General features: G+C 39.8%; 1 protein-coding gene across 1 annotated transcript in view; it reads right to left on the reverse strand.

Annotated features, from left to right (window-relative positions):
* Positions 1-710: 710 nt before the first annotated feature.
* Positions 711-26810, reverse strand: part of LOC143274960 (ATP-dependent translocase ABCB1-like) — a 60796-nt gene continuing 34696 nt past the window's right edge. The window contains exons 20-28 of the mRNA XM_076578979.1: positions 23936-24013; positions 22739-22822; positions 20911-21114; positions 12412-12653; positions 11583-11742; positions 8517-8714; positions 6970-7176; positions 6105-6251; positions 711-5249 (exon numbers count right to left, since the gene is read on the reverse strand). Coding sequence (XP_076435094.1) covers positions 5049-5249; positions 6105-6251; positions 6970-7176; positions 8517-8714; positions 11583-11742; positions 12412-12653; positions 20911-21114; positions 22739-22822; positions 23936-24013 — 1521 coding nt within the window. The 3' untranslated portion in view covers positions 711-5048. The remainder of the gene's footprint in view (positions 5250-6104; positions 6252-6969; positions 7177-8516; positions 8715-11582; positions 11743-12411; positions 12654-20910; positions 21115-22738; positions 22823-23935; positions 24014-26810) is intronic.

The following is a 26810-nucleotide window of genomic DNA, read 5'->3' on the forward strand; positions in this document are numbered from 1 at the left end:
GTAAGAGTTGTTGTATCGACGATACATATTACTTCGTGGGTGTTATAAACTGTGTTTTTTTTAAAATATTGAATAATGTGCTTTTATTACCTTTTATGACTCATGTATTTTTATTTAATCTTTATTTATTTATTTTGATATTTGGGTTTGTGAAGCACTTACAGCTTGCTTAATCTTTTATTTTTAGTGCTGTGTGCAAATAGCTTTTTATTTTCGTATTATTACTGTTGTAAGTTTATGCCATGATCTTGTTTCCATATATTGCGTTAATTTTTTTCGATATCACCAAAACAGAACAGTTTTGTTCTTAGTTATCATTGTATGCTAGTATTCCTGAGTGCATATGGATTTGCTGCAAAATTAGCTTCATGTTTACAAAATGGCCATTTATAAAAGTTCATAATTATCTTCCATAAAGTTTACCACTTACAAAATTCGCTCCTGTTTTGCAGCCATTTTCTGTTTCTTTGCAGTGAAAGTGAGCCGTGTGTCTGTGCGCGTGTGCGTATGTGTGCGTTTCAATACACAGGTGATGAAAAAGCGAGTGTGCGCACAAACACACCGCATATTTGTACACATATACAAACGCGTGTGCCGGAAAATTACGCGCTATCACACACACACACACACACACACAGAGAACTAACTACGCATCTCGCCAGTCCTGTAAAATATGGTTTTCCTGATTTAATTCAGAAACAACTGGGAAATTCTGTTATCATGACTGTGGTGGCCATCAAAATAGCTACAAAAGGCATTAGTGAAAAAACTCATAGCCTCTGTTAGCCCACGCTTTCTCACATACGCCTTCCCCTACTTTACGGGAAAGCTTGTGATTGAAAGAAGCGGCCTAACACGGAACACTGGGTGCTGATGTCATTCCTTTGGAAAGGATGTGGCAGAATGGTTAGGACGCTCATCTGCCAATTTAGAGTCCGTGAGGATCTGGGTTCGAATCCTGCTCTCGCCCTTTCTCCCAAGTTTGCCTGGAAAATCGAACTGAGCGTCTAGTCGTTCGGATGAAACGATAAATCTAGGTCCTGTGCGCAACACGCACTTGGCGCACTGAAAAAGACCCATGGCAACGAGAGTGTTGTCCGCTGGCAAAATCTGTAGACGAAATCCACTTTGATGGGTGCACTCAGGCCTATGTAAGTATGCTGGGTTTGCTGCTGGTCAGGAATCTGTCTAGCAGATGTGGTGTAGCTTATATGGACTTGTCCGAACGCAGTGACCACTCCTTGAGAAAGTGAAAACTGAAAGAAAGAATGGATGTTGCCCTGCCACGCTTTGTTCTCAAGTGCTTGAAAGCATTGTGCGAGAAAACGTGGGATGTCCCTCTTTTTATTGAAAACAACATCATTTCCTGAGTCAACGGGGTTGTTTTCTTGTCTTTTCATCACACATATCTTAGCGAACAATGACACGAGAGAAAAAGACGAGAGAAAGGGGCGGACGATGACAAAGATTAACATGACAATGATGATGGCAGTACCGAAGACGTCAATGGTGGTGGCAATGAAACTGACACATATTTGTTGCCTTTTACATCAGACGGAGGCACCAACCTTGGAATTACTGCAAATAAAGAAATTACGGCAATGCCTATAACTTAAATCCCCTTACATCCTCTTTCTCCCATCAACACACATACGCTAGAACACTGGTGTGAACCTTTGTCAGCTTTAGACAATTTTTGTAGTATTCTTCTCTCTCTCTCTCTCTCTACATATATATATATATATTTATTTTTTTTTATTTTTTTTTTTAATTCGATTCAGTCAATTTCTTCACTGTATGAGTGGATCTTCTTGATTCTAAAAATATGACACTTATGTCAATACCAAATTTGTTAAAATGTTTTCTTTAATTTTAAATCTAAAAATATGTAACCCTATGTTGTAATTTTCTGTGAAATTTAAAAGCTTATGATCATATCTTTAGTCAGATTTCAAAACAGAAAAAAAACCTGGCTCACACGTAGGTCAGCTGTTTCTGTTTTTCCAAGTAGTATCATCCATAACACTGGTCGTTGAAAATAGACCAAATCAGTGTTCTCGGCGTTTTTCTCCATCATTTTGGAGGCGTTTGGAATAACTAGCGAACTTACATCAATAATGTAACTCAAGGTAAGCTATTGGTAGACAGTACCTATTCTATGCTTTGATGGACTCATGGTCACATGTTAAACAGCATCAATTCTATGCTTTGATGGACTCATTGTCACATGTTAAAAACAACACCAATTCTATGCTTTAATGGACTCATGGTCACATGTTAAACAGTACCAATTCTATGCTTTGATGGACTCATTGTCACATGTTAAAAACAACAACAATTCTATGCTTTGATGGACTCATGGTCACATGTTAAACAGCACCAATTCTATGCTTTGATGGACTCATTGTCTCATGTTAAAAACAACACCAATTCTATGCTTTGATGGACTCATTGTCTCATGTTAAAAACAACACCAATTCTATGCTTTGATGGACTCATAGTCACATGTTAAAAACAACACCAATTCTATGCTTTGATGGACTCATGGTCACATGTTAAACAGCACCAATTCTATGCTTTGATGGACTCATGGTCACATGTTAAACAGCACCAATTCTATGCTTTGATGGACTCATAGTCACTTGTTAAAAACAGCAATAATTCTACGGTTTGATGGACTCATGGTCACATGTTAAACAGCATCAATTCTATGCACTGATGGACTCATAATCACACGTTAAAAACCGCACTAATTCTATACTTTGAAGGACTCAGTCACATGTTCAAAAACAGCCTATTTCATGCTTTGATGGACACGTGGTAGCATGTTAAACAAAACAGTTCTATGCTTTGATGGACAAGTGGTAGCATGTTAAACAAACAAGTTCTATTCTTTGATGGACAAGTGGTAGCATGTTAAACAAACCAGTTCTATGCTTTGATGGATTCATGGTCACATGTTAAACAGTACCAATTCTGTGCATTGATGGACACTTAGTGACACAGTCGGCGGTGACCATTCTTTGCACTGATGGACACTTAATCACACAGTAGACACTAATGATTTAAGCATTGATCAACTCTTGGTCACGCAGTATGCAGTAACGATTCTATACACTTATGGTCACACCGAAGAGAATAACAATTCTATACACATATGGATACTTTGTCACATGGTTGACAGTAGCAATCCTATACACTTGTGGACACTGAAACACACTGTAAACATTAACAGTTCAATTCACTCATTGACAATGGTTACACAGTAGACCGCAATAATCATGTATTTGTGGAAATTGGGTAATCCAGCAGACAGTATTAATTGTATGCATGCATAGGCTGTTGGTCACACTGTAAACAGTACAGTAACCATACAAAGCACCTATGGGGACTCTGTCACATGGGAAATCATTACCTGCAGTCAGACTGACAAACGTTTTGATGCCTGAAAAATTGTTCCTCTCTGATATTTCCAAACACAATCAGGTCTTCTCCCACGTCAAAGTAGACGTAAAACTTCAACTGGTCATTTGTCTGCCAGCTAATTTTTCTTGCCAGAGTTATCACAGGAGACTTTGAATGTGTGTGTGTGTGCGTGTGTGTGTGTGTGTGTGTGTGTGTGTGTGTGTGTGTGTGTGTGACTGCCGCTGTGTGTGTATGCGTTCCTGCATGTATGTGTGCATGTGTGCATGTGTTTAGTATTGCTGGATGTTACATCTTGGATCAGTGGATCCAAAAGTCTGCTATTTTTTTTTTTAAGGCACAATAAACCAGTGAGAAGAAACGGACGAGTTTACTTCAGTTCAAAGCTGCTCGAGGGTTTACTTTGAAGAAAAAAGTAAATCTAATTGTCAGTAAGTTCAAGGTCATGTGAAGTAGTACATGAGTGGTGAGTTACACATGATTATTTAAGTCTTTGAAAGCCAAGCCGGAGCAAAGTAATTTGCTAGTCAAGAGACAATTCACAAAGCAATCTGCATTTTTCTGGTGAACTTTCAGGCACTCGATTTCAGTTCATGCTGATGAGCATCAGCGATTCACAAATCATGTTGCAAAATAAATCAAGCATATTTCAAAGTAATGTCAGTATCTCATGCTGCGAGACAGAATGAGCAGGATTTTTCAAATCTTTGATAAAAAACAACAACAAAATCTACACAATAATGCAGTTCAAAGCATAAGCAGCTGAAATACTCAGCATTTCATGTACAGATCATTTTCATTACAAAGAATGAAGTCTTTTTCCAAAGACAGAAAAATAAGTCGAATCTTTAAACTGAAATGAAACACTTCATCTCTCAAAATCCATATCACATCACAGCATGATTATGTACTTTTGTAACAACATTGCCTAAAGCAGATGATCAACATACACAATAAAATATAAAAAGCTAGTTCAAGTTACAGGCAAATCATGATATACATGATTATACAACTGAGTTAACAAGTAAATATCAGTGGAGCAATTGTGATATGAGTTAAAAGCAGTAAGTATAAGTAATTATCAATATCAGATTACAATTAGAAATGAGCTCTGACAAATGGTCAATAAATGAACTGAGCAGATTTTTGCACGCCTACATTTTGCAAAGATTTTATTTATATTTTGCAAGGATTTGAATTTTTATCATTATTCAGTTGGCAACGACTAAACTAGGATATTTTCTGCTAATTTACGTTTTCCAAAGATTTGAACTTTAATCATTATCCAGCTGTTTACTTATGTTAGACCTAACAGCTTAAAAATATGTTCATGATTATTCAATCACTAGTCTGAATTAGACTGAAATTTTTGTCAACATTCAATTGAAAGAAAAGTGCTGAAACAGTGGAAATATTATTTGCTTAAAATTCATTATTGTCCACAACAAGAATCATATTAATACATTTTAATGTTCATAGTTGCAATGATACTCCACACTTATTGTTCATGAGAGAAATAATATGCACAGGCTTGGATCATATGAAACAGGTTAACATCCTTCACACATCACATCCAGGGCTCACCAATATCCACAACATTCTGAAGATACCGAGAAGCCAACACATTACTTCTGCCTGGCTTGTGCCGTGTTCAGCTTGTAGTAAAACCCTTGCAAGTTCATCAGTTCATTGTGTGTACCCTCCTCAGTGACCACCCCCTGACGGATCACACAGATTTTGTCAGCGTTCGTGATGGTGGAGAGGCGGTGGGCGATGACAATACAGGTGCGGCCTTCTCTTGCCTTGTCCAGAGCTTCTTGAACGATCTGGTACATAGTGATAAACATAATAATAACAGTAGTTATGATGATACCAGTAATCGTCATCGTGATAATAATACTGATAATGATAAAGTAAAATAATAAAACTGTTAATTAATCTTTTAATAATGCTGATGTTTTTATTGAAAAACAAAACAAAACGAAACCGAAAAAAACAAAACAACAAACAACAAACACACACACACACACACACACACACACACACACACACACACACACACATATATATATATACACACACAAAGACTTATACTATCAGCAACAAAATCATGGCAATGATAATCACAATGATTATGATCAAACAAAAACAATACAGATATTGTACATATTTTTTTTCATATTTGTGCCTTTATCTCATATATATATATATATATATATACAGTGCACAAAATAAGTAACACAAGCAAAATATGCGCGGCAAGGAAGACTGGTGACAACAACCAACAGCAACACACTGCACACACATACATTCACACAAACTCAACAGAGTACTGACAATTGCAACTCAAAATCACATCTGACAAATGATCACAGTATTTTCACTGTATTGAAATGATTATCAAAGAAAACAGGAAAAGAAAAATGAGGCTATTTTATCTAAATATTCCCGTGAGAAAAAAAATCATCTTCCAAATTTGATGTGTACAAAAACATAAAGATACAGAGACCGTCAAATGTTGGCTGTGTAAGCAGTCAGTATGAGTTACGTCCCACAAGTGCCTGTTCATTCATTACTTGCATGGTCTACTGCACACATTTCTCCTGCTGGCGCCTAAAAATCCTGAAAACTCATCAGAAAAAACACAAAATCTGGGAAGAAAAGGGAAACAATGCATTTACCCTTTCACTTTCAGTGTCAAGAGCCGATGTAGCTTCATCCAGTAACAAAACACGAGGGTTGCGCACCAAGGCACGTGCGATTGCCACTCGCTGTTTCTGACCACCACTCAACTGGGCTCCTTTGTCTCCTGCTGGCGTATCGTAACCCTGGAAACAGACCAGCAACCCTAAACATCAGCAGATGAATCCTGAAAACAGATCAACAGCCTTCCTGTTAAACATCAGCAGATGAACCCTGGAAACAGACCAGCAACCTTAAACATCAGCAGATGAATCCTGAAAACAGACCAGCAACCCTAAACATCAGCAGATGAACCCTGGAAACAGATCAGCAGCCTTCCTGTTAAACATCAGCAGATGAACCCTGGAAACAGATCAGCAGCCTTCCTGTTAAACATCAGCAGATTAATCCTGAAAACAGATCAACAGACTTCCTGTTAAATATCAGCAGATGAACCCTGAAAACATCAGCAGCTTTACAGTTAAACATCACCAGCTTGACAATCTTAATGAGATTAAACTGTCAATGATGTGTTCATTTGTTTTACAAGGTAACAGAGGAAGAAAATGTTTAAATGTACCGGCATACAGGTGTACACACCACTGAATGCATGCACATACACATGCATGAGTATACATGCACACACATACACACTGACTCACACTTACACACGAGCAAATGCACAGACAGACAGACAGACAGACACACACACACACACACACACACACACACACACGTATGCACACACGGGTGAAATAATACTTTCTGATAAAATGACGTTTGTTTTTACATAAATTGTGACATAGAAATATCCTGCTGTATTTGAAACTATTTTCAGTACTCTAGAAGAACAGTAAATCTTACGTTGGGTAAAGCAGCGATGAATTCATGGATATTGGCAGCCCGTGCAGCAGCGATGATTTCATCCATTGACACCACTCGCTCGTTATCGCCATATGCAATGTTTTCTGCCAAGCTCCGGTCAAACAGTACTGGTTCCTGGGAGACAATGCCTATTTGTGCTCTCAGGTGCTGCAGGTTCAGCTCTTTCACACTGCATCCACCCAAGGTCTGCAGCAATGAAAGCAACAATGTTGACATAAAAATCACTTTGAGATAGGCACAGCTGATAGATCCGGAGAAATCTGGTGACCAGTTCTTCTGCCCCCAATAATTCTTCACTGAGTTGAGGGAAAAGAACACTAAGAATATATATATATATATATATATATATATATATATATATATATATATATGTGTGTGTGTGTGTGTGTGTGTGTGTGAGTGTGTGAGTGTGTGTGTGTGTGTGTGTGTGTGTGTGTATAAAGTGATCAATGTCAAAAATCAATTAGAAGTTAATCTGGGAGTTACAAATTTATGAAATCTGAAATTCTGTTCAAGCTTCTAAAATTGCTTCCATTCAGAGAAAGATATAGCCATTCAGAAAGTATTTTGCATTTTCCCCATTAGCCAGTAACCTAAATCTTGTTTCAAACCACTTTTACACACATCAAACAAAGCCTTTGACCAAGTCATAAAAGTCTTTGAATGCACCACAATTTCCAGCCTACAAGGAGATACAGAACATAAGGCGCACCCCTACTTAAAAAAAGAAAAGTTTAATTTGCTCACAGATAAGGTGCATACATCTGATAAGACATATAGGCACAGAGAAAAAAGCATGTGTCGCAAACACAAATGTAAGGTCTGTGAAGTTTTAGAAAAATGTAAGGTCTGTGAAGTATAAGAAAAATTACAATGTCAGTGATGCGAAATGCTGGATTCGCAATTCACTTACGGTTGAAATATTCATCCGCTGCTGAAAATACCAACTCTTTTGTATCAGATAAAAACAAAATATCAGAGCCTCTGTAGAAATTCCGGGTGTTCCTCCCTGAGGACTGATGTCTTCAGCAATCTGCCGTCATGGAGTCATCTGCACCCATCACAATTCAGTCTTTGGTCTTTTAGATGTGCAGACTATTGATGGTTCCCATGTCGAAGGCAGCCCTACTATTTCCTTTTTTGTCGGCAAGTGCAATAGCTTTCATTTTGAATTCAGCATTACATGCTTCTCGCTTGGTCTTCGGCAAGATTTATGGTTTGTCTTGAAACTCTTACTGTGACTGTCATATCGGGACTGAAAGTTCAACATGGAAGTGAGTGGTAGAGTGGCTTGAGCGGTTGTCTTTTGTGTGAGATTTGTCAGTCCAGACTCAAGTGAGCTACTGTCATTTTGTTGTATCCAATGTGCCCATACTGCATTTGAGTTGTGTCCAGGGTATTTGTAATTTGCAAACAGATAAGGTGCTATCAACAGATAAGTGCTGGTAAAATAGGCGCGCCTTGTAGGCCAGAAATTACGGTGCTAGTTAACCAGAGATTTCCTCAAGAAAGTGAAGCAGACTCACCACAGATCCCTCTTCAGCATCATAGAAGCGTTCAATCAGCTGCACTGTGGTACTTTTGCCACAGCCACTGGAACCCACCAGAGCTACTGTCTGCCCTTGCTGCACGGTGATGTTCAGCTTCTGCAGGATTTTGGCATCTGGCCGGGATGGGTAATGGAATTCCACATCTTTGAAAACCACTTCGGATCTGAAGCCATCCTTCAAACAGCAAAAATGATTACACTGATAAATATGACAAATGAATAGAAAATGGGTATTTTTTTCTGAAATGAGGGTACAGAGAGAGGATTGTGTCTTAACCTGTCAACAGAAATGTATGTACAGACTGACAGGATACAATTCATCCTTTTCGGTGCGAAATCTACTTTATGCTCAGTGACAACTATTTGCCAAGGGATCTTTTGGTCACAGCGTAAAAGGTAAAAGAAAAGAAGTAATGTAGCACGCAAACTTTTCTTTATAATCATACACAATGCGTCAATTTTCCCATGTAACTGAATAATTACCTGTTCTTCACATTTCCCAGACGCGATCCTACAAATTATACTAGGGGAGAGGCGTGTTGGGGACATACATTAGCACCTTTCCTGATCGAAGTCCACTTTGTATGTTGGGCTGATAAGATAATGAATTGTCACATCATACTCTCTTGTAAGTGTAAGTTTCGATCCAGTGGACACTACTACTACTACTACTACTATTACTTAAAATAATAATAGACAGTACTTATGGGCTCAAACAATACATGTACAATTGTGCATTATAACATACCCCTGCACATGAAAAATAACACATACGTGTATCTAAAAACACCAATACTAGAAACAGCAGATATGAGTGATCACACACACACGCACACACACACACACACACACACACACACACACACACTGCACGCGGACACACATGCTCGCGCGCACACACAGTAAAACACCCAGGCACAGGTACACACACACACAACATGATGATTTCAATAGAGGGTCAAGTGGGGTAGGTAGGATGGGGAAGACTGCAGACAAACAACTACGTATTACCTCACCCAAAGGCCTGCTTGGACAGGTGGGTTTTCAAATTTGTTTTGAAAGTGGACAAAGTTGGTAAATGCCGGAGATCAAGACTGAGAATTCCAGACAGAAGGCGTTCGATACTGAAAGGCCCTTTGGCCAAATGTCTTTGAAGAGGTTTTGGGGACTTGAAGGAGCTTTTCAACAGAGAGAATGGGAAGGGGTGCAAGTATAAAGGACAAAAGATAAGAAAGATGGGGGAGATCCTTCAAAATGGCGATGAGCCAATATGGCAATATTGTACTGAATTCTGAACTGGATGGGTAACCAATTAAGTTGACGTAGGAGTGGGGTAGCGTAATAGTTTTTTGACTTTCTGAAATGATTCTTGCAGCATTTTTCAAGGTAAACCAGCAAGTACTGAACTGCTGTAGTTAACGCGATTTAGGATCAAGGAACAGACAAGCTGAGTGGATGCTTCACTAGTTAGATGTGGTCGAATGGTACAGATTTTCCTCAGATGGAAGTTTGCAGTTTTACTTAAATTATTGACATGGTCCTGCATGGACAGAGCTGAATAAAAATAAAATGCACCAAGGTTTCTGGCATATTTTTGATAGCCGATATCCTAATCACTGATAGTCATGGTATGGTGTGAAATATGACTAAGTGTAGATTTAGAACTTATAAGTATGGCTTCTGTCTTAATGTTATTTAGTTTAAGTTTGTTAGCATTCACTCCTACACAGCAACAATGCACATATCTGTTTTTTTCCAGAGGATATCAAAAGAATTTGGGGAAGAAGCTTTAGTGAGTAAATTGTCATCTGCAAACTTGTGAAAATCACATCCATGTTGTCTGACAGTAGCTGAGTGTACAGACTACATAATACTGGACCAAGAACTGAACCTTGGGGAACACCATATCGAACAGGAAGAGGTCTGGATTCAGAGTGAGACCTGGAAATGTACACCCTTTGAGTGCAGTTGGAGAGGTAAGGTTTAAACCAATCGAGAGATGTGCCAGAGATTCCAAAAGTATGATGAAGATGGTTGAGAAGAATATCATGATCTACTGTGTAAAAGGCTGCAGACAGATCAAGCATACACAAAACTTATACATCCCTGTTGCTGGGGCTGGACAATAATGCGTTGGATATGTGTAAGAGGTACTTTGATTCTGTCTGTATGCAGACTGAAATACCTCAAGGTGGTCACTGGATGACAAATGACTGAGATGTTGATGAAGGACGACTCTTTCGAGCATTTTTGACAGAAAGGGTAGATTTGAAATAGGTCTGTATTTCTTTAGGATTTCTTCGTCAAGACCAGGTTTCTTGAGTAGGGGTGTGAGTTGGGCATGTTTAAAATCTTCAGGAAAAGAACCTGTGGACAGAGAGATGTTTACAATCTTTGTGACAACTGGAAGTAGACCATTGGAGCACAGTAAGAACAGATCAGCAGGCACAAGATCCAAACCACAACATTTAAGTGGATAATGATTAAGCAAATATTTCACTGTGTTCTCAGAGACTCGTTCAAAATCAGTCAATGGGACAACATTGAAAGTATCCGAGTGAACATCAGAAGCAGAATCAGTGTCCAGTTCACAGCAAATGTTTGAAATTTTCTGATCAAAGAACTCACAAATCTACTAGGAAGATCAGATAGAGAGATAGTTGAAGGAATGGCAGGAAATTTAGAGTTGCCAAAAAGTTCGTCAGTGACTTGAAAAAGAGTCTTGGTCGATTTCCATTCAGACAAGCAAGCACAATAAGGCTCACTTTGGCATTGTTTTGTAGATATTTAAGAACAGCATTGCTGGGTGTTTCACCGCCAGGTGCCAGTCCAAAGCTCAATGAGTATCTAGTGATGGCTGTGTCCACAAATAAAAAAGGGATTATTTTGATATTCGAAAAGACCCAGAAAACAGCCAACAGATTTGTCGTCTTCTTCTCACTCAGTAAGCAAGCTTTGACAAAAATGGTCGTTTATATCCTAATATTTAGGCAGCCATACCGTGTTTCGCGGGTGTCAGCAGTGGACGTAACAGTTTACTTACAGGCAACCTTCTGCCCTCTGTCGACTGGCTGTTGATGCTGGGTACACTGTCAAGGAGCTTGATGATGCGTTGGGCAGACACCTGAGCTTTGCCGGCATCTGGGGCAAAGGCACTGGCATTTCCCAAAGCCATGGCACCAAACACGATGGCTCCAAACACTCTGGAGAAACAGACCATGGAAAGTGAAAACAATGGCCCCTAAACTTGTTGAAAGGTACAATATATGCCTGTATGCCAAAAATCATGATAAAACAGCTAAGTGAACCACAAGCTTCTAGCAGTGTTGACACAGAATGACAATCATCAAAGTGATTACCTTTGGGATCTCGAACACCCATCCTTGTTTCGTTTTTTTTTTTTTAATTCTGTCATTGGTTTACACATATGACTATAGACTTCACTGCTTTATCTTCAATTGATTTTGGGATTTGTACAGGTAATCACTGACTGTGTTGGACATGAAATTCAAACAGTTCAGTCCAAGTGAAACTTTCTCTTTTAATATAAGATATGACTGAGTTTTTAATTCAATACACGTACTTAACTGATGATTATTATAACCTACTGGATTTAAACAATTCTAAGAAATACAAAACTGCATGTCGACTGAAATGAAATAAAATCTTTACATATGTATGGAAGTTTAGGGTAAAACACTCTGACTTTCTGTTGGGGTATAGATGCAAATGTTCAAAAGATTCCGATCAGAAGGTGACTGTTAATTGAATAAAATCAAAATAAAAAAGGGGAAGAAAGATTCAGACCAGAAAAATACTTTTAAAAAAAGGAAAGAAAAGAAATGTAAGCATGCATAATGCCCTCAACTCACAGGAAAACATCCTCAAAGGTCATCTCTGACTCCTCGATGAGATAGGCACCCAGCATAAAAGCTGATGCGTACACAAAGTACATGCAGCCCTGGGAGAAGCCGAAGGCAAAGCCCACAATATGCCCTTTCTTCAGTGCGGCGTTGTAAGGGCCTCTCAGATGTTTGGTAAAACGCTCATGCATCGTGACCTCTCTGCCAAGGGCCACGACCGTACGCATGTTCTCAATGGCCTCTGTGGCTGTCTATTGAAACAAACCAAGAAACCATCAAAAATAAGAAATGAGAATGGCTTCTGATACTAGAAAAAAACAAGAGAGGCAAGGCCTTCAAGACTCATTTGTGATACGCACTTTATCCAATGACAAAAAAGGGGATAAAAAAAAAGAAATAGAGAAATAGCGTTAGAATATGTTCTGTATTAGATATCATCAAGCTTTGAAAAAGAAGATATTCTGTAGTAGATATTATCAAGCTTGGAGGGGAAAGGTATTAGAGTCGGACTGAACAAAGTACGTTAAGTTTGGATACAAGAAGACTTACAGCACCAAAACACATCTGTCTACTAACAACCAAAATTCGTATCTAAACTTGCTTTATCAGCGCGATAAAATGATTATGGTATTCGATGTGATAACACCGTTTAAATCATGTTATTTTGATGTATCTCGATTATTTAAGAAATCTTTTAAAGCTCGTGGTAACGGAGAAGTTGCCATCGCCTCATACACACCCAACATGTTGCTGGTTTTCTAGATCTGCGCAGACCAGTGCATGCTACTGAAATTGAGAGGTGCTGTCGATTCATTTGTTTTAAAGTTCGTTCTTGTTAATTAAGTATCCGTTTTAAAGCATTCTAAAGCAGTAAACATGTCGATGGTGTAGTTAGTGTCATTGTATGTGCTCTGTCCAGAATTTGTATGTCTTTCCTTTTAATTACAAAAAAAGAAAAACAAAGTCAATACTGTCTTCAAATCGAAACATTATATTCAGGCAGCTAAGAACAGACCAATTATACGTTTCTCTCTCTCTCTCTCTCTCTCTCTCTCTCTCTCTCTCTGAGTTAACTGTTCAGTGTGTTGTGTTGTTACTGGCTGGGAAAAAAGGATAGGAAAATGCCTATTACTGCAGAGGCGCATCGAGCATGCATTGGAAATTTCTACCCAACGTTGAAGAAGATTTTCGGCAGAGGAAGGACTTCGTTTCTACACAGACAAAAGAAAGATAAAAGAAAGGTACGTGTTGCCTGGAGTGTTTGTTTGACACTGACAGTATTATACTGCTTGGCTATTATCCTGCTCCCTATCTGCATGGACGTAGAGACGAATCCTGGTCCCGAAAGCAACACAAACTGGAAACATGAAATGCACACTGCTATGGATAGACGATTTGTCCAGATATTGGAGGAACTACGATTACAATCCGCAAGTCTGTGTGAGAAAATGGAAACCATCTTCGGGAACCTCCAAAGAAATATATCACAGTTGATGTCAGAGGTATCGACCCTACAAAATGTCGTTTATGAACACAGCAACGAGATACATGCTATGCAGGAAGACAAGGTCAATGTTCATCAACGGTTGGACAGAATGGAGAAAGAAATGAACACACTGGAGATGAACTCAAAAGAAAACAATCTGAAGTTTCTAGGTGTTCGTGAAACCGGTCTGGAAAGCAACAGAAAAAGTGCGGAAATAGCTGTTGACATTTTGAATCGTTCATCGTCCTCCAGTTCATGGCGTCTGTCAGACATTGAGAAGGCGTATCGCGTCGGCAGCTAGAGACAGTACTCCTCACAGCCACGCCCATTAATCGTTCGATTCCGCAACTGGACAGACAAGATGGACATTCTGAGCAACAACTACTTAAGAAATCTCCTCAGAAGAGAGAACATCCGAATCGCCGCGGACCTCACAACACGTCAGAGAGAGGAGATACACCACCGTCAGCAGGGAAGATTGCATACTTCAAGAAAGAAAGACTGTATGTCCAAGACAAGCATTCACATCTGTACACTGATGACTTGGACGACCGACCGACCCGGACAGCAGAACAGAGAAGAAAATGGGGGCACAGACCGACATCGCCCGTTCAACGCAAAACATGCGAATTTTCATAACCAGCGAACAGCATCTGGTACCAGATATGGGGACCACCAAAGAAACAGGGGATCGAGTACATACAGGAAGCAGGAGACTGACAACAGGCAGCAATGCGACTCCGAAGAGAACAGATCCAGTGCACACAGACACCACGCTCCCTCTCAACACATCCACCACCAGAGCCAGCCATACAGCCAAGTGGAGTCAGCGCCCTCCTCCAGATGGCAGGAAGAGTACGATATGTACCAGCAAGACAGCTTTGAGAACGATCCCACTGCACAACTCGACTACAATGCTGGTAGGGAAGCTTTTCAATATCAGCACACACCCTATGTTCCTATGTACAACTACGAGGAATTCCAAAGCCAAACAGCAAGATATCGTCCCGCTGACGACTGGTTTCAACAGGCTCATGGTGATATGTGGAACAGCTGGAACCATGTCCATCACAGCCAGCACTTGGACATTTCAAACAATGCCCATGCTTCCAGTCAGAGGAATGAGCGCAACTTTTTAAGCCCCAGAGATAAAGCCGATAAAGCCTATTCCCCAAGAGTGGTTCCTGGGACGAGATCATACAGTGAAGTGATACAGTCTGTCCGCTCTTCTTCAAGACATCAAGAAAACAGACTGACGCAAGAAGCTGCAAACAGGAAAGACTCCCCGCGTCAGTCACCCTCAACAAACAACGCAAACAACGCAAACAGACCGAACGAGTGTATGGAAGGTGATACTCGACACGACACACACCAGCTCACTGCTGCGAACAACAGGACAGACAACAAAATCAACGGAGCCGACCAACTGGAAAAGGACAACTCCTGCCATGACGACGACCAGTCTGACCTTGGCAGTGTCAGATCGGATGTCCTTCTGGTTCCCCCCACTGTTCCCCAGCCCTCTACCGAAGAGAAAGCGTCGACTTGTGACCCAGCTGTCACCACGTCCGACAGCCACAGCATTGAAGATGCACGCGGTGACACTGCATGCAGACAGGATGCCACTGATGCCATCAACGCCACTGCAGACAGAGCCACTGAGAGAGGTAGAGACAGTGCAGTAGAGTCTGGTGATCGGGTTGACAGGGACAGCAGTGTGATGAATGCTTTGGACGTTCAACAGCAGCAAGATGACCTGGCTGATGACGCGGATGATGAAGGGCTTCCACCCAACATCCCTGCCACCCCGAAGGACGACGCGACCCGTGCTGACCATGGAGACGGCCCCTCAACGCAAAGCAGCGTGACCTCCGACACCAATGTCAACACGCTATGTAATGCCGGGGATTCCCCTTCCCTTGGCTGCACGGAGAAATCGCCCCGTGTGACTCCCGTGCAAAATGAACGGCAGAAGCGCCGTGGCAGCTTGACTGGCGAGAAAAGACTGGTGATCACACGGTCACAATCTGTGTCACTTGAAAGACAGTCTTCCCTCCCCAACAGCTGGATAAGAAACAACAAACAGAGCAAACGCGCTAGTCCCCGAAAAGTTACCACCTCGAAAGAAAAAGGCAAAAAATGATGGTATGGCCCTGACCCTAACACTGGCATTTCAAAAGACTCCCAGTTTTCAATGATTTCATATAACGTTGAAGGAATAGTGTCTAAACTGAAAGACACCAGTTTCGTCTCCTTTATTTCAAAGTTTAACTTCATTTGTCTGTTAGAAACATTTGTAGAGTCCTTCACATGTTCGTTATTCCCATCACATACATGTTACGTTGCTCCAGCGATAAAGCTCTCACATCAGGGGAGGAGGAGTGGGGGTGTCATTGTATTAGTAAACAATGAGTATGTACCTTTCCTTAAACAATTTCCAACAAAATACGATAATATAATTATTCTTCAAGCAGAAAAAGAACTTTTTGGAACAGAGTCTAGTGTTTTTATTGTTAGTATTTACATAAATCCTCTCAACAGTCCATTTTACGAGACAAGTGAGGCAGACAATGGGATTTCTATACTAGAACAATGTCTACTTGACATTATTGAAAACCACGAGGATGCTTCCTTCATTTTGTGTGGAGACTTTAATGCCAGGACTGGTAACAAATTCCCAGAACAGTTTAGTGCTGACTTTTCCTCAGACGACACACACGATGGTTTTCAGTTTGACTTTGACGATGGCCACGAATCGATTCCTGACCGTTGTTCACAAGATACAGTGATCAATGACTATGGCCAAAAGTTACTCTGCTTGTGCTCTAATTTTGATCTGTACATTTTGAATGGTGTTTGTGACGGAGACACAAATGGGGTTTTCACTTATACGTCTCCCTCTGGTAGCAGTGTCATTGATTATTTTATTTTCTCCACTTCATTAAGCTATTTATCGCACAGAATACTTGTAGAAGAAATGATAGACTCTAAGCATATGCCTGTATCATGTCTTATAAAGTGTAATAGACAAAAGTATAAAGGGGGAACAGATGCATTTATTTCTAGGTACATTTGGTCTGATGACAAACGTGACGAATTCGTTTATTGTATCAATTTACCGGAAAATATTGCTTCTCTTGAACAAGCCAAACACCTGATTGATGAAAACATCAATAAAGCAGTCGACTTGTTTTCAGTTACTCTAAAATCCGCCGCTTCTTGCATGCTTGTAAAAAGAGGATGTGCTAGAGCCATAAAAGGCAACATTTGGTTCGACTCAGAATGCCATGAACATCGGAAGGGCACAAGGAAAGCTCTCCGTGAATTTAGACGTGAACAGAGAGCCGATCCTACTGCAGATGGGCATGCGTATTTTGAGTCCAGAAAGTCTTACAGAAAGCTATTGGCTAATAAAGAAAGAGCGTACAAAGCAAAATGTAGAGCTGAACTTGAAGGGAATATTAATGATTCCAAGCAGTTTTGGAAAAATATCAAACAATTTTCTAAGAAAAGTAAACAGACTGGAAACATCTCAGATGATGAATGGTTACAACACTTTAAAGAGGTTTTTGGTGTGAATGACAATGATACGATAAACGACGATTTCACTGGCTTTGAACCTGGGAATGGAACTGAAGAAAGTGACAATCAGGACGATGTCCTACTGAACAGTGATATAACTGAACAAGAAATACTCGATTCCATCCGTCATCTAAGAAACAATAAAGCAGCCGGCCCAGATGGCATTATACCCGAACTTTTTAAACACTCAAGTGAGCTAATTGTTCCTTTTCTTTTGAAACTGTTTAATAGCATATTTTCTTCGGGTCAGTACCCAGTAGCTTGGACTGAATCGATTATTCAACCCTTGCACAAGAAAGGCGATTTACACAAGCCAGACAATTACAGGGGCATTTCACTTTTGAACATATGTGGAAAGCTGTACAGCCATATTATCAACAAGAGAATATCAAAATGGGTTGAAAGTAAGGACATATTAGGTGATATACAAGCCGGATTTCGAAAAGATCATTCAACAATTGACCATATTTTTACGCTATTCTCAATGGTACAGAAATATTTGCTTAAAAATAGAAAATTATTTGTAGCTTTCATTGACTTTCGTAAGGCTTTCGATTTTATTTCACATGGAAAACTGTGGCCCGTACTGCGGAAGTCTGGCTTAAAAGGGAAAATATTAAAAACCATTCAAAGTATGTATAAAACCGTTAAAGCTCGAGTACGTTGGGGGGGTAGGGTAACCGAAGCTTTCCTTTGTCAAAAAGGTTTAAAACAAGGGGAGGTTACAAGTCCTTTACTTTTCTCTCTGTTCATAAATGATCTTGCCACGGACATAATCGAGAAAGGACGCCATGGCATACAACTGAATCCTGATATGATTGAACTGTTTATTTTACTTTTTGCGGACGATATAGTGCTTTTGTCTGATACAGTTACTGGTCTGCAGAACCAACTGAATGTGCTGGCAATGAAGGCTTCCGAGTTAGATTTACACGTTAACCTTGATAAATCCAAAATAATTATTTTTAGAAATGGTGGATACATTGCTCGGAAGGAAACCTGGACATACGAAGGTCACGACATCAAAATCGTCAATTCTTATAAGTACTTAGGTTTGTTTTTCAGCACTAGATTATCTTTTTCGAAGGCTCTGGATGACATAGCAATGAAAGCACGGAAAGGTGTAATAGAAATATTTAGAACGTTATGGAGACTTGACGATTTCTCTGTTAGTATTTTCTTTAAATTATTTGATTCACAAATAAAACCAATTCTGTTATATGGCTCTGAAATCTGGGGATTAATGCAAATTTCACCAATAGAAAAAGTGCACATGTTTGCTTTAAAAAAACTTCTTAATGTGAGTCCAAGATCACCAAATGACATGGTGTATGGCGAGACAGGTCGTTACCCTCTGTATGTATATTCCTTCTTGTCATGTATAAAGTACTGGATCAGACTTACAAGAATGGATGAAAATAGACTTCCTCGTAAATCTTATAAAATGCTTCTATCGCTATGTGATCAAGACAAAGAGTGCTGGGCATCTCAGGTACGAAACACTTTGTATAAATTTGGATTCGGCTTTGTTTGGGAAAATCAAGGTGTAGAAAATGCAAGAGGATTCTTGAATGATTTCAAACAAAGACTGATCGATTGCCATAGTCAAAACTGGCACGAACATCTTCACAGCAGCAGCAGGTTCAGCGTTTATCGAAATTTCAAATCATCCATATCACTGGAATCTTACTTTACAGCAGTTAAAAATAAACACATAAGAGATGTGCTTATAAGGTTTAGAATAGGAGCCTCGGATATCCGTACACACAAGATGAGATTTGCTTTCGTCAGTCCAAACGACCTGAAATGTCCACTATGTAACGCTGGTATTGAAGACGAGATACACACTTTATTTTACTGTAAATCTCTTAACGATCTGCGACATAAATATATTCCATGTTGGTACACGAAACATCCCTCTGACAAAAGTTTAGAATTTATAATGCATGACACAAAAATCCTTCATGATCTAGGTCGCTTTATTTATCACTCTAATAAACGTCGTGCTGCTTTATTATGATAATGGGCACAACCTGAGTTCTGTTCTGTTATACATTTAAAACAACGAACGTACATGTTTAAGCGGACTTGCTCACGATGGAAGGCATTTACCTTTTTGAATTTTCGATTCATGTGTTTGCATGCCCGGTTTTACAAAATCGAGTCTGCGCGCGCGCGTGTGTGTGTGTGTGTGGTGGGGGAGATGTGGGAAGGGGTCTGGAGGTGTGGGATGGGGTGTGTGTGTGTGCTCAACATTGTAATGGGTCAGAAGGCCTTCTACAATAAAACAGTTCTGAGTTCTGAGTTCTCTCTCTCTCTCTCTCATATTCCTCGCGAACGCGAAGGACGCCATTTTGTTTCAAGTTGCTGACCTGCCCGTTCAATCCTATATTCAATCGACAATACAGGATAACATGTGATGGAAAGTTGGAGAAGGAGACCGTTAAATATTTATTCAGAGAAAGATTTGTGAACGCCTCACCACTTGCTGGATTATGCCCCAAACTGCCATAAAAATATCCACAAAATCAGTCGTAATTCACAGTTAAAAATAATAAACCATGAGAGTTTATACCCTTAATGAAACGTAAAAATTTCCAGTATTGACTTTTCTCAAAATAAAGTCCTTTTCACTTCATACGACGTTTAGAAGTACTTGTACTTGGATCTACATGTTATTAGTTTAACAAATTACTCAATTTTCATAACAGTTTTAAAACTGTAAAACTAGAATGAACATAAAAGAGAAATTGAATCTACCGTGTCGTACATTCCCGGCGGGTGTAACTAAACTTGTACAACTATCTAGATCCAGAGAAAACGGCTCAATGTTGCAGTGTGATTGTGGCGATAGCCAATAGCCGCGTCTCCTTTACCGCGGACTTACAAAGAATTTTTAATTGCCCTAAAAGATTTTTTGAAAGCCCAAGATTCACCAGAATAATAAGATTTAAACAGCGTTCGATTTATCGCCCTTTAAAAAAGCTTGTTTAAATGTTAATTTTTTGAACGTCAGATAAGGATCCACGATAGTGTATTGGGTAAGACAGTTTCTTCTCACCCGAACACGCAGGGTTCGAATCTGCCTTCTGGACTTTTTTTTTCTTTTTTCTTTTCTTTTTTTAACCCGAAGCTTATAATAGCAAATACAGAGCACATTTTAACGATTACATTTTTTTTAAAAGTGCATCACAAGTGAGTCTTGAAGGCCTTGCCTCTCTTGTTATGTCAATGGTTTATGTAACTTAGCATTGGCTCTCAAGGCCTGATCAGCATGCTGGGTTTATGCAAAGATGAGGCACCAGCCTGGTTTTTTTTTTGGTTTTTTTTTTTCAAAACAGCAGATGTGGTGTAGTGTATATGGATCAGTCCATACGCTTTGACACCTCCATAAATCTGAAACACCTATGACAGGTAATGACACACTTGACCATACTGACCTTTCCAGCTTCTTCAAGTGCAGCCTTGTTGCTGCCAGCTACACCCGCTAAAATGCGGACTTCGAGGAATCCACCGAGGATGATCAGTGGCAAGAACCCAATGACGAGCAAGGTGAGTTGCCAGCCATATATGAAAGCAATGATGAGACCAGTTCCCAAGTTGGCTAAGTTCATGATGAGCATACCCAGTCGAGATCCTGTTGCCTGAAATCAGACCAGAGAAATCTTTTTTAATCAGCTAATCCAGTGTGGACTACCAAATTTATCCTACCATATATATGATGTTATAGACAAAATGTTTAAATGTGGCAATTATTTGATAAGATATAGCATTTTTCACACAAACAGCATTGGTAAGAGTAAATTTAGATGATGAGAACAGCATATATAGTCTACAACAAATAATTATTTATTTGGTAAAGACATTAAAACTACACACACACACACACACACACACACACACACACACACACACACACACACACACACACACACACACACACACACACACATCCGTGTTCACACACACGCGCTTGGTTCATACACTTAGAACGAACACTAACATGTTTAAACATTCAGTGACAAAGAATTTGTAAAGAAAATGTGCTGTCCTCTTGCTATGGGTATTTGAGAAATCAAAGGCAATAAAAAGAAAATTCTAGCACAAAAACTACAATGGATACAATAAGAAAGTGAATGTTTTTGTGAAGGTGTTTGTGGGCATTCTGAATCGGTTTTTTTTTCTGAATTATTTTGATTGCGGATAACTGTTCAGGCCTTTCGAGATCAGGATATATTTTCTGCAACAAAAATGTCAATTTCCACCACCACAGGATGACAACCAAACCGAAAACAAACAAGAACTAGCTGCAGATAACATGCATTTTAGTTTTTCCCGCAGATGAAAATAAAACAAGTTGTAAGATTATGACAACAACATAACTTATCACAACTCTTCCAGACATGTAAGTGAATAACCGTTCCGACAAAGATAAACATTAGCTCAGTTAACATAAACGGTCAAAGTATACCCAGAAACTGCGCAGTCAAGCTTTGTGACACCAAAGACCTTTCCATTACAGAGGTAGGAGATCTTTCAAAACACTCAGTCCATGCTGCCCATGTGCTAACAAAAACCGTCTGTTGTGCATGTCAGTTTGCTTCCTCTGTGAACAAGTCTATCATCTGATCGGTGACAAAAAGCATGAAAAAACAGAAACATATTTCTCATCTTTTGCACCTTCAACCTTGGTTATAATAGAAATTGTGGATTACTGGCCGATGTCCAAACCGCGGCAGTCCCTGTGTCAAAGAGGTCTTACACCTGACGAGTGCTCATTTTAAAAGTGTCTTTATAATCCAGACACATCAAACTAACAGTTCAAAGTATAGTTATGTTCATTGAACCGAACTTCGATGAAGGAAAAAATCGGAATTGATGCATGATGTCTTATATGTGTATTTTATACGAACTGGGGGAGCACTTTGTGAAGGACGACAGCTGACATTGTAGGCACATAACGGGTTGGTAGACAATGGAGCTTTGCAACTTTTCTGTTCTTAGTGCTCAGGTACCAGAAAATCTCCATAATCTGGCCTTAAACTGCAACTCACATGAGTTCACACACACGTGCACACATATACACATAATTTTTAAGCTTTTGTAAAAAATAATATATAACTCAAAATCTTTTTTTCCCTGTAACTGCCATTATACATAATAATTCCCAGTTAAACTGTAGCACTATTCAACAGTATATAGACAGTAATTCTGAGAAAAAAACACACCAAAAAACATACAAACAAAAACTAACACAAAGTTACACACTCCTTGTACGAGAGAAGCATCTGTAGCCAGCCTGGTGGTTAATGCACCAGTGGTGTTGCTTTTGTCATCATAGAATGAGATTTCCTGAAATAATAAACACACGGTTTAAACATCACTCAGAACATATCAAATCATGTTGATTATATACTAGCTAACCATAAACAGGCCACAACAGGGCTGATTCAGAACAAATACCCAATTGTATACTGTCATCATGTCATTATATAGCGAAGCCCCCCCCCCCTCCTCCCCGCCCCCCCCCTCCAGCATAAACAACATATGCAGTATCAACAATGAGGTTTTCAATAGAACATCTGCACGTTTTATATTGTTGTTATTTGCTAACTGTGCTTATTCACTTTATGTATGTGCTCGCACGCAGGTGTGCGTTTGTACCTCTGTGTGTGTGTGCGTGTACGTTTGTGTGTGTGTATGTGTGCGTGTGTGTGAACGCGTGTGCATGTGGGCTTGTGTGTGTATGTGGAAACAGACATCAATCAGTTTGCTGTCAATCTGGTTTTACTTAAGATCCACCAGTAGTGACTGATGAGCATTACAATATTGCACATGAGAGATATGTTCATATACATATCATACAGCATAATATCACACACCACTTACCACTATGTTGCACCATCTGTATTTTCTACTCTTTCAGTTCACTGTGTTACAGCTCTTGAATGCAATGCTGGTCAGGCATCTGCTTGGCAGATGTGGTGTTGCGTATATGGATTTGTCCGAACGCAGTGACGCCTCCTTGAGCTACTGAAACTGAAACTCTTGAATGCATAAATGTTATCACCTCAACTGATTCTTACCAGGATGATATCCATATTGCATACATTTTTGTTATCTTCTATCCATTTACTAACATATGCCATGGCAGTACATGTACTATATATATACGTACACACATACTTACATATATATACATATAAATATAGATATATCATTTATATATGTATATATTTTTTTCTTCTTCTTCAAATTCTAACAGGCCATGTGCTTCTAAAAATGGACAGCAATACCACTTAAATATATATATATATATATATATATATATATATATATATATATATAGACACGTTTTAATTAACCATTTCAAGAGCGCTACAAAACACTACCAAAGACGTTCTTCAAGAATGTAAGCTATATTATCATATCGTTTCTTTTCAACATATACCAGTACTTTCTTACCTGATGCAACATGGCTCGGAAGGTCAAATCACGAACTCTCACTGTCAGGTTTTCTCCAGACACAGCAAAGAAGTAGGACTGGAATGATACTGTCACATGAGCTGGATGACATGTATCTTATTAGACAGGTGGGTGGCACATATATCTTATGAGACAGCTGGGTGACATTTGAATTTAATAAGATAATAATAATAATAATGGTATTTATATAGCGCTGAATCTTGTGAAGAGACAAATCAAAGCGCTTTCGCACCAGTCATTCACACGCATGCATAACTCTGAAACTGTAGAAACTAGACAAGGAAAGGCAGGCAAGGGAGGCTATTTTGGGAAGAGGTGGTTTTTAAGGCCAGACTTGAAAGAGCTGAGTGTGGAGACTTGACGAAGCGAAAGAGGAAGTTCATTCCAATCGCAAGGTCCAGAGACAGAGAAAGAACGGCGGCCAACAGTAAAGTGTTTGAATCTGGGTATGCGTAAACAGAATGGATCCGAAGCTGATCGTAGTGAACGAGATGGAGTGTAGAGGTGAAGGCAGCCGCAGAGATAGGAAGGGGCAGTTTTGTGAATGCATCTATAACATAGAGTGCTGATCTTGTACTTTATTCGGTGTGAGACAGGGAGCCAGTGGAGATGTTGCAAAAGAGGAGTGATGTGCTCAGATCTTTTCTTTCTGAGGACGAGTCGGGCAGCAGAGTTTTGTATGCGCTGAAGGGGCTGAATGGATGAAGCAGGCAGACCAGACAATAAAGAGTTACAGTAGTCAATGCGAGAGAGAATGAGAGAAACGACAAGTCTAGATGTTGCGTCAGTGGACAGATATTTCCGGACGGCACTGATGCGCCGCAGTTGACAGTAGCAGGACTGACATGTCTGACTGATAAATTTTTGCATGGACAGTGTATTGTCAAGGACAACATCGAGGTTCCTGACTGACGTGGAAAGAGGGATGGATGTACTGCCAAGTTTGATTGTGTCAATTGTGATGGAAGACAGTTTTTGTTTAGTTCCTATGATCATTGCGTCAGTTTTGTTCGCGTTCAATTGTAACTTATTTGGAGTCATCCAGTTTTGTTTCTTGCAAGAGCGACAACAATTTTTCAGGGGTATCACTCTTCTGGAGTTGTGTGTCATCAGCATAAGAATGATGACTGATATTATGGCGGTTGATAATTTCAGCGAGAGGAGCAGTGTACAGTGTGAAGAGCACCGGGCCTTCAATTGTGATGGAAGACAGTTTTTGTTTAGTTCCTATGATCATTGCTTCAGTTTTGTCCGCGTTCACAACTGTAACTTATTTGGAGTCATCCAGTTTTGAATGTCCAGGAAGCAGTTGGATGTTTGCTTCAGTTTTGTCCGCGTTCAATTGTAACTTATTTGGAGTCATCCAGTTTTGAATGTCCAGGAAGAAGTTGGATGTTTCTTGCAAGAGCGACAACAATTTTTCAGAGGTATCACTCTTCTGGAGTTGAGTGTCATCAGCATAAGAATGATGACTGATATTATGGCGGTTGATAATTTCAGCGAGAGGAGCAGTGTACAGTGTGAAGAGCACCGGGCCTAAAACAGATCCCTGTGGGACTCCATGTTCGATTTTAACGGGTTCAGATTGGAAATGATCAACAATGACAGACTGGAACCGATCAGTGAGATAAGATTTGAACCAGTTTAGAACAGTGCCGTTGATACCAAATGTAAAATGAAGACGGGAAAGAAGGATTGAATGGTCTATCGTGTCAAAGTGGGCTGACAAGTCGAGAAGAGTAAGAAGGGAAATTTTTCCTGAGTCGGACGCTATCAGTAGATTGTTCAGAATGTGGAGGAGAGTGGTTTCGGTGCTGTGGTCAGCGCGATAGGCAGACTAAAATGGGTGGATGAGATTGTTGAAACAAAGGTGGTTGTTGAGCTGCTTGAGGACAGCTTTTTCAAGGAGTTTGGACATGAATGGAAGATTAGAAACTGGTCGATAGTTTTTCAAAATGTTTGCGTCAAGGTTGGGTTTCTTCAGAAGAGGCCGGACGATTGCAGTTTTGAAACTGGATGGAAACGTTCCAGTGAGAAGGGATGAGTTGACAATATTGGTGATTGTGGGGAGAAGATGTGAGACACACTGGGAAAAGGCCGAGGCTGGTATAGGATCGAGCTCACAGGATTTTATTGTCATTTCTTTCAGGATTTCATGAACTTCTGCTTCAGTCAATAGATTAAAGGAATGGAGAGGAGTGCCGCTGAATTGAGGATCAGGATGAGCAGGTCGGAAAGACATTTGGTCTAGGATGGTACGAATATTTTGGACTTTGTCGAAAAAGAAAGAGGAGAAGACATTGGGGAGTTCAGATAAAGTGTAGGCAGAAGGAAGAGGAGTCTTTTTTGAAGTTCCAAGAAGATTTGACATGACAGAGTAAAGAGATTTGGTGGATGTGGCATCGCGAACTTGAGAAGAAAAGAAGTTTGTTTTTGCTGATGAGATCACATGTTTGACATTATTTGTTTTCGGAATATTTGATTGTGGACTTGCAGTTTTGTTGATCGCCATCGTCTTTCCAGTTGGCGACGTTTGCGTTTTGCAAGTCGAATGCCTTGTGTGTACCATGGGGCGGAGGGTCTGTCAGGGAGCATGCGGGTAGTGGGGGGTGCATGTTCATCCAACAGTTGAGAGAGGACAGTGTTGTAATGTGTGGATACGTCAGTACGGGAAGAAATTTTGGAAAGGCGTTCAGCAGCTTGAGAAGAAAAAGTATTAATGTTGATGGATTTCAGGTTGCGACGAGTAACAGATTTTTTGGTTCTGGTAGGTTTTGAAATATTAAGCAAGAATATAACAGCAGAATTGTCGGAAGGAAGTTTGTCAGTTACAGTCACTGACGCAACTGTGGCA

The sequence above is a fragment of the Babylonia areolata genome, chromosome 2 (genome assembly GCF_041734735.1).
Source record: "Babylonia areolata isolate BAREFJ2019XMU chromosome 2, ASM4173473v1, whole genome shotgun sequence".
Lineage (NCBI taxonomy): Eukaryota > Metazoa > Mollusca > Gastropoda > Neogastropoda > Buccinidae > Babylonia > Babylonia areolata.